The following is an 8569-nucleotide window of genomic DNA, read 5'->3' as shown; positions in this document are numbered from 1 at the left end:
TGGTTATTACTTAATTATTAGGTCTATTAAAATAAAATTTTGTACATGATTAAGATAAACGTCGTAAAAATTATTCATAATCTTTTCTGGCACTCCCCTACTCGCCTCGCAATCTTGTGGACAGTGTCTTGTTAGGTCTAGCATTAAGGTGTGCACGAACTAAGCCACGTAGTGAAAGACGTGATGGCAGAATGTGTCCAACAGATTATGCTGCTGTCTTGTTCAATATTGTAGAAAATAACCATATTTGTAAACTAGACATATTTCTGACATATTTACTTATTTTAATATTGTACTCTATCATATTGCAGTTCTCCGCAATTAAGTAAAACCTGATTAACACCTACGTCTGAGAAAGACATGGCAATGGAATTCGAATCACTCGAACATCATAACCAAATGAAACATCAAAATTCAGTCAGCGCACGTATCAATGTTCCGGCGAATAAATCTGGTTTGCATAAACAGCGACACTACTAACGCCATCTATCGCCAGTGAAACGGACTAGGCTCACGTTTCAAATTGCATTGCAGCCGGAGTTTTCCACGGCGACAATATTGGTGTTCAACAAGATAATATGGGGCCAATCAGCGGTCACATGTCAAGTGTGAAGTGCAAACGGGTACAAGCCCAAGGACAATCATAACCATCATCAAATCATCTGTTCGGTAACTGCCAACCAATCACGACAGTTAGAGCAATGAATGAATTATCCTTCCGAGTGAATGCAATTTTCTAATCAATTGCTATGACGATCCTTTGTGAGCTACACTGGTGAGCACGGTTCGTGATCTGATACCGACACGTGTATTCGTTTTCTGGACGATTCCTATTTATGAATAACATTATTAGTCTATCAATAATCTTTTATAATTTTTATGGTCCTAGGTGGACGCAAATGAATTGAGAAATGAAGAAATGCTTTTAAAAAGACTGCTTCTCTTTGTAACCTGTTCTCTGCACTGCACTGAATTAAAACGTGGATAATGAAAGAAGTATTTACATCAGAAAAACACCTACCCAAACATTGATATCTCACTGAACATTGATCAACTATGAGATAGCTGTATTTATGTATTTACGATGAGAAACTAATAATCAAAGAAATATAATGCTTCTATGTAGTTCCTGTCTTAGACTATGAATAGTATTTATTATATACGAGCCTATGGTCATATATTTGTTTTTAGATGGCCAAATAATTAATGAATTAGGTACCTTATTAACATACTTGATGTGCATAGTCTAAAATGCCTCAAAAACTGAGTAAGGTCTTACAACTCAATATATATTGTACTTTTGCTTGAAAAAACCACCTCAGGATATATATTTTATGTATTAGTGATTTCACTTTGATACAAGTCAGCGCAGGCACTATTATGCAGGAAGGAACATAATATACCTTATTCTTAATGCCTATTAATATCTAGAAACTTGATTGGCTCTAAAAATTAATGTGATTACATTGTTATTTATATACTGGGTAGATAAATCATCATATTATTATGACACCCTGTTCAAGAGCTAAAAATCTGTAAAATCCATGTCAATGAGATATGAATAGTTAAATATCTATCTTTTTTCATCACAATTCTATTTTAATTTCATTGCAGTTTATGTAAATACAAATGTTGGTTAGAACAGTTATCAGAGAAATAAAAGAATATAACAAAATATTGTTATGATAAAATTCTATTTTTGTTTATACTCCGAGTCACACAATTTCCTATGAATCATTTTAGACTAAATAAATATCACGTTTTATAGTATGTTAAGTACAGCTTTAGACTAAATTGTTATATTTGTAATAACCAAAACTTTAGCCTGAAAATAAGTACTAAGTTATTTTCTATGAAGTGCACCTTAACAGTATAGTTTTATTCAGAAAAGCCCTTCACATATTAATTTCCTTTACTAATATATGCATAAAAAAGACTAAAAATATGTATGAATATCCCACATATTCTCAGAAAATATACATGGTGTCACTCCTGACTAATACAAAAACATTGAGCGATGACTAAATGACAAGTACACATTACAAAGTCAACATAAGGATTAGTATCTTGATAAAATCTCAATTGTTTTTTACACTCATAGATAAAGAGACATACAAGAGTTATAATTGATAATGGCCAAACTATAGTCCACTTGCTGACGTACCTAATTACCTGTTTAGCTGCGCATTAAACTAAATAATGCAAGAAAATAATGCTGGTGAAAACTGGTCTAGTTTTGGACTCAAATTCTTAAATTGGGTTTGTCAATTTATGTACTTTTGAAGCAACCACTATCAGAGGAATCTAAGGTTTTGTATGGCTTTCTGAAAATATGGCTGAGAGAGAGAAGTGAAAGAACGGGGAACTATGTATACATGAAAGATTATAAGAATAAAAATCGCCCATGGGGCTGGCATAGTAAAAGATAAAAAAACTCCTTAATAATTCTATAATAGGCGGTGAATTAGTGGCTGATCACTGAGGCACCTGAATATGATATCCAACAAAACACTCTTTGTGGCCTGTGTGGCCTCTGTGTGTTGGCCAATGGAAGTTGAATTTATGTCCTTGCCCAAACCATTAATCAAAGTATGAGGCGGATTTTTTACTCTTTTAACGATGAACGGGTTATTAACATTCACACGATGCAAGCAATGCTTACTTAGCACCACGGGTATCAAGTCACAACATATTACAAAAAGAGTATCCGTTCTGTTCTGGTCTAAGAGAAGGTATGATATGATATTTTTCCTATTAGAATATGTGTGTTACAAAAAGGGAATAATGCATAAATAAAGGAAGTTCAAATTACCAATAGTTAGTACTTATGGTAGTATTGCATCATAAAGATATTATGAATGCACTATTGTATACAGACCTCTATCCTATAAGTGTCTGTTATAGGATAGAAGCAATCGTCTGCAATAGAAAAACAAATCAAGTATTGTTATAAGTTTGTCATGTCTGGCATTAGGAGTCTTTATGACCCTCGATCAGTCCCTGTGGTTGTATAAGTAACATTATCAGGTTTACTTCATCAAATATTATTTGGCACAACAACAGTGTCACAATTTAAATACTGGAGCAGGTGTCACATGTTTGTTTAACTTGGTTTCAGGTGAATAAGGAATTTTAGTCTGTATTTATTATACTTTCAAAGAAAAACTAGAAATCTAACATGAATAATATTTGTTTAGCGAGGAGCCAAATCAAATCAAAGTCAAATCTATTACTGTTTGCTAAAATAACATTACTATCAAAAAAAAAAAATCTTTTTTCTTGTTAATACTTTTAATATATTCTATTGCTTCATGGATAACATCGTAAAAATCCTGATAGATTTAAAAATAGGTTAGTCCAAGCTCAGATTCAAGTGGAGTGTTTTCTTATTGGACTTCAAAGGCTAGCTTTAGCTTTTTCAATGCTTACAACTTACAACAAACAAAAATGTTGTCTATGAATCAATGTGTAACTCTGTTTGATACATCTCATTGTTCAGACCTGGGTTGTGATTGATATAAGCTAATTATTTTCCTAACACAATCTTAGTGTATTAAAAAACAAAAGAATGAGAAGGTCAAGCAATGAAACAAGCACAGACAATAAATATGTCTAATTGAGTACCAGGAGTGCTTTTCTGGTTAAATTATGCTAACAGCTTGCTATACTTATTTGCGTTGAAAAAATCGTATGTAATTACTTAGTCAAGTGTCATAGTGGGAACTTACCTAAGCCACTGGTCTGTATGAGCTCTGAATCGTCGAACTCCAAGCTCGGCTCGTAGTCGTGGAACTCCGACAGACTGGTGTATGTTTCCTCAGGGTCAGGGTTGCAGCCGTGAAGCACTGACACGCAAAACAATATCATTGACACGGATATTTAAGAACATACGTCAAACAATAGCAACGTAACTAATCACATACCTTGAAAAGCCCTCACGGGGCTTAATTTTGGCTGATGCTCCGACTCCATCGTATTTACACCCACTTGTTATTTCGTTATCACTAAGTTTTTGTCCCAATATCACTACTTGAAATGTCACTTCCTCCGAACGAAATTATATTTCACCACCCTCTTGGCACATCAACTATGTTTTTCTTACGTCACGTCAATACTTAGCGAAATCAAAATACGACGCTTTGAGTAAACAAATAATATACAACGTCAATTCGTCAACTGGTATTGGTAATATGAAAAACGTTTCCTCAAATCTGTGAAGAATGACTGACAGTCGGAAACCTTAGCCACAGTCTACACAAATGTAAAAGCAGTAGCTCCACTTATTTTATTGCTACCACAAGGCACCAACGGAACGACCTGCACTTTTAAAAGTGCCTTTATTAACGGCTTACTTGAAATAAACATTTACATTTTACAATAATTATTTATATTCCGACTTATTTTTCACGTAATGATCCCAAATGTATAGTTTCGATAAACCCATATACATATAACAGCTGTAATGGCAAAACAATAATAAATAAACTCGGCGGATACATACTAGATACAAAACCTTTTATATTTTAGCACCTTGTCTGCTATAAGCTTTAATTTTTTGTTGGCCCTAAAGTAACCAGTTTATTTTCATTTGGCCATATTTTATACAAATATGTAAACTCTCCAATTAATTGTTTTAAGTTTGTGTTTATTACAAGTCATTTAGACATTTTCTGGATCAACGAATTATTGCATAAGATCATTCAGGAATAAAAAAACTTTAACAAAGTATATCGATTTTAAAATATGAAATAAGTTCATGAGTTTTAAAATTAAAATTATCCTTTTTATAGCAAAAACGTATACGATAGCGTTAAAGAATTTTTAAGTCTGTGGTAGATTGTCTATGCTACTATTAATCGAGTCTGTGGTTATCAATAAAGCATTATTTACTTGTCGAAACTACTCGAAACATAAAATACAAAATATTCACAAATTAAAGGATTACCGATTGTGTGCTGCAAAAAAACATCATTATGCTTGGATTTTCCAATGCTGGTATTCCCGACAAAACATGGCAGCCGCAAGTAGCGGTGATAGAAACAACGTAAGATAGTTTAGTTGTAAACAATCAACAAAAGCTAACCAAGTTGGGGTTAATAAATCCTGTTTTCTCGTGTTTATTTTGCAGAATGGGTACAATGACGGTCGAGATGTATTGGAAACATGCGCCTATAACATGCAGAAACTTCATGGAATTGGTTCGGAGGGGCTACTACAACAACACGAAGTTTCACAGGGTTATAAGAGACTTCATGATTCAGGGTGGCGATCCGACCGGTACAGGCAAGGGCGGTCAATCCATCTACGGCCCTGAATTTGATGATGAAATCGCGAATGATTTGAAGCACACGGGAGCTGGTATACTGTCTATGGCAAACGCTGGTCCCAACTCCAATGGCTCTCAGTTCTTTATAACGCTGGCGCCGACGCAGTGGCTGGATGGAAAGCACACCATCTTTGGCAGAGTTCAATCAGGAATGACAGTTGTTAAAAGAATAGGTTTAGTAGAATGTGACAAACATGATTGTCCTGTTGATGATATTCGGATAGAAAAAGCCTATATTCAAAAATGACGTAATTAGTTAGACCACTTTGTCAAGAAATTATTGAATTTAATTGGTTAATTAATTAAGTAAATTTAAGCGGATACCTGCCTCGGATGTCTTACTGTAATATACTGTCATTTCTAATTGTAAACTCGCACTACCAACTCAAAATCATTATTAAATGTCACCTCGTAAATGTACGTCTGAATGTCACATTCTTACCTGCCGGTTAAAATCCTAAACAAATATACTTACTGTCCTTTATACTATTTTTGTATCTTTATACTTACAATGTTCGACTATGATATGTGTGCATTTGTTAATTAAACAACATATTGAATGATCATGGTCAATGTATTAGTCCAAACTGCCATCATAAGCAATTGAGTAATAAAAAAAGGATATTAAATCTGTCTGGTTTTATATTTAGGCGACAATTCATTCATCGTATTTTACCTACTTAAATCCATCTGTAAGCTAATGCATCAATCATAAGTTAAAGTTATACTTTAAGAGTTGTAATGCCCAAGCACAATTGATGTGCAAAGAATTTTGTATAATTCACACAACAGAACTAATAAACCGATAGTAATACTTTAATATCATCTGCATACATGAAGATTGTTATTACTGCTTGCTGCGAATGTGTATTAATATAAAACCTAACTTATTAATGGTTAATAGTGTGTAAAAAGGTAATGCAACATGTAAGAGCCCATATTTCAGTAAACTTTAAACTGCATTCTTTATTTTTTTTTTTTTCTACAGTCTATTTGCGAGGCAAAAGCATACTAAACAATAATAATCCTACCATAACACCCTATCCTGTATCATAATAAACCTGACTTGACCCATTTTCTATATATTTAGATTTTTTAACAGATCACAAACATGCACTGCGACAGTTCCTTAATTGTTGATGTAAAATCGTTTCCTTTTGCCTGCAAAAGCAATGTCATAGATCAGTCTAGAAGCAGTCCACGTCTTGTATAGCACTGAGAAACATACATTCTGGAATTCATAGCTCAACGGACAATTTGTGCTGTCAACTATAAATATGATCGTAACTAATGTTTTGGTAACGTTCATCACGTAGCAGATAATCTTAGAACCTACTGAAATTATTCAGGAAATCTTCTTCTTCTTCTTCTTATATATAAAAATGAATTGCTGTTCGTTAGTCTCGCTAAAACTCGAGAATGGCTGAACCGATTTGGCTAATTTTAGTCTTGAAATATTCATACCAGTCCAGGGAAGGTTTAAACGGTGAGAAAATATGGAAAAAATGCGGCAAAGAAAAAATACTACGCGGGTGAAACCGCAGGAAACAGCTAGTTCTAAATAGAAATAAGTAGGACAACTGTGTCTCGTAGTTTAATTCCAAAAAGCTAGCTAGTTAGGTAGTCAGCTAGTTTTCAGTGAAAAAATATTTTTTGTTTTTCAATTTCCAATTCCAACAATTTTTAATCATCCTTCATATATTTTGATGTAGTGAAGCTTATAATTGTTACTAGACTTACCTATGCATTCACCAAGATAAATCTTATCATACAGTATACACAATGAAGTCATAATTGTATAATTTAAAACTGTCAAGCTGTGTGTATGAAAAATAACCTTAGTCTTTTATTTTAATTTCACCAAACAAGCACACAGCTTTGAACCTATCTTAAAATATCTAATTATCTGTATAAACACTAAGGTACTGAAAGGAACCTCAGGAGGTGATACGTCTGTCGCATAGCTGACAATACACTAAGTCACATTTGAATCAGGAAAACTATTGGCCGGTCCGAGTAGGCAATGTGCGTCTGTGTGGAAAATGCAAATCTGAAAGAATCTGTATTTTCACTCACACAGGTTTCCAGATACCAGGAGATCATAAGGCTATGCTATCTTAGGTACAGGTCACCACCTACGTACGATTCGCTGGAGGCAAAGGAAATTAGTCTCAATTCGTAAGCATTAAAGTTAAGTATCAGACGAATTACTGCGGCGCAACAGTTAGGCTCAGTTTGCGTATGCTTTACTGACGTGTTACGTATTCCAGAATATTTATTCAGTAGTATGAAGAAGTGGGAAGGAAGGCATTGCATGGCATGTTAAGTTAGCAAGATTTTTGTAGACATACTTAGATGTATACAAATAACGTTTTTTTGGTCTTTCTTCGGCCTCGGGATGGCGGAGTCTTATGCTTACTTTCCATAGTTATTAAATATGGCCGTTAGTAATGATAATAAATTTGTATCACTCAAAATACAATAATCAATCGTAAGTAAATATTATAGTATGCTTGGTTTAGTAGCCTTTTGCTAAGATCTTTTAACGGGGTGAAACCTTCAAATGACGTTAGTATTTTAAAAGCTGATGGGGACACACGTTTCTAAGTTGATAAAAGTAATATCGTGGAATCGTCACAGCGCAATATAGGTACGGCGTAAATTCACATCTCTCTGCTCCATCCATTTGCATTATTACTTTAATACGTGGTGGTAGACCCCTGACATTGTGAGGATGTCGCTAATACCCCTCCTCTGATCAGCACTAAGATGTTAAGCAGGCCACTATTACCTCATATAAGGCAAACCCAGAAAATGATGTATTTTTTTTTTGTATTTAAATTGTATTTATATGTATCACCGCAAGGAATAAGTGAACCGCTTTATGCTATGGCTGCCTACTCCTATTGTTACTAAGCGTGTCGATTGTAGCTACCAGGGTGATATAAATCTTAGAAGCATTGAATTTCAACGCGAATTTTTCAAAGTTCAATAACTTCCTATTAGGAAACAAATATTAAAATAAATGCTAGCGGGATTTTGATACATATAATATGGTTGCAATCCTTCGTTTGGAAGATATGAGGTATAAATTTACATTCGCATGAAAGACTCGCGTCCCTCGTGCGAAAGTTAATTTATTTACTTCTGATGCCTGTGTGCGGTAATCTAATGAATAACGTACCACTGGGCAATCAGTACCGTGCATTCTAAGGCTCCAAACAGATGAACCGTATTTCAACT

At 34.2% G+C, this 8569-nt stretch overlaps 2 protein-coding genes across 3 annotated transcripts in view; one reads left to right on the top strand and one right to left on the bottom strand.

The window, feature by feature from the left end:
* The window catches only part of LOC113508769 (rho GTPase-activating protein 1), a 34892-nt gene extending 30459 nt beyond the window's left edge, over nt 1–4433 (bottom strand). The window contains exons 1-2 of one of the 2 annotated variants that reach the window (XM_026891866.1): nt 3924–4433; nt 3729–3845 (exon numbers count right to left, since the gene is read on the bottom strand). In XM_026891866.1, coding sequence (XP_026747667.1) covers nt 3729–3845; nt 3924–3972 — 166 coding nt within the window. In that variant the 5' untranslated portion in view covers nt 3973–4433. The remainder of the gene's footprint in view (nt 1–3728; nt 3846–3923) is intronic. The other variant, XM_026891874.1, reaches the window with a different exon arrangement.
* A 416-nt stretch (nt 4434–4849) lies between these two features.
* Nucleotides 4850–6288, top strand: LOC113508765 (peptidyl-prolyl cis-trans isomerase-like 1). Its single transcript, XM_026891852.1, has 2 exons — nt 4850–5044; nt 5129–6288. The coding sequence occupies exons 1-2, from the start codon at nt 4974–4976 to the stop codon at nt 5571–5573; spliced, it is 516 nt and encodes a 171-aa protein (XP_026747653.1). The 5' UTR covers nt 4850–4973; the 3' UTR covers nt 5574–6288.
* Nucleotides 6289–8569: the final 2281 nt, after the last annotated feature.

This window comes from Trichoplusia ni, chromosome 1, assembly GCF_003590095.1.
Source record: "Trichoplusia ni isolate ovarian cell line Hi5 chromosome 1, tn1, whole genome shotgun sequence".
NCBI lineage: Eukaryota > Metazoa > Arthropoda > Insecta > Lepidoptera > Noctuidae > Trichoplusia > Trichoplusia ni.
The sequence above is the reverse complement of the archived record's forward strand: the minus strand, read 5'-3'. Positions and strand labels throughout refer to the sequence as shown.

What these genes read in the sequence shown, in the direction of transcription:
- LOC113508765 (XM_026891852.1), top strand. Translation starts at nt 4,974, where the DNA reads ATGCTTGGATTTTCCAATGCTGGTATTCCCGACAAAACATGGCAGCCG. An exon ending in GTAGCGGTGATAGAAACAAC is followed by an intron (nt 5,045 to 5,128) that starts GTAAGATAGTTT and finishes TTTATTTTGCAG; the next exon opens with AATGGGTACAATGACGGTCG.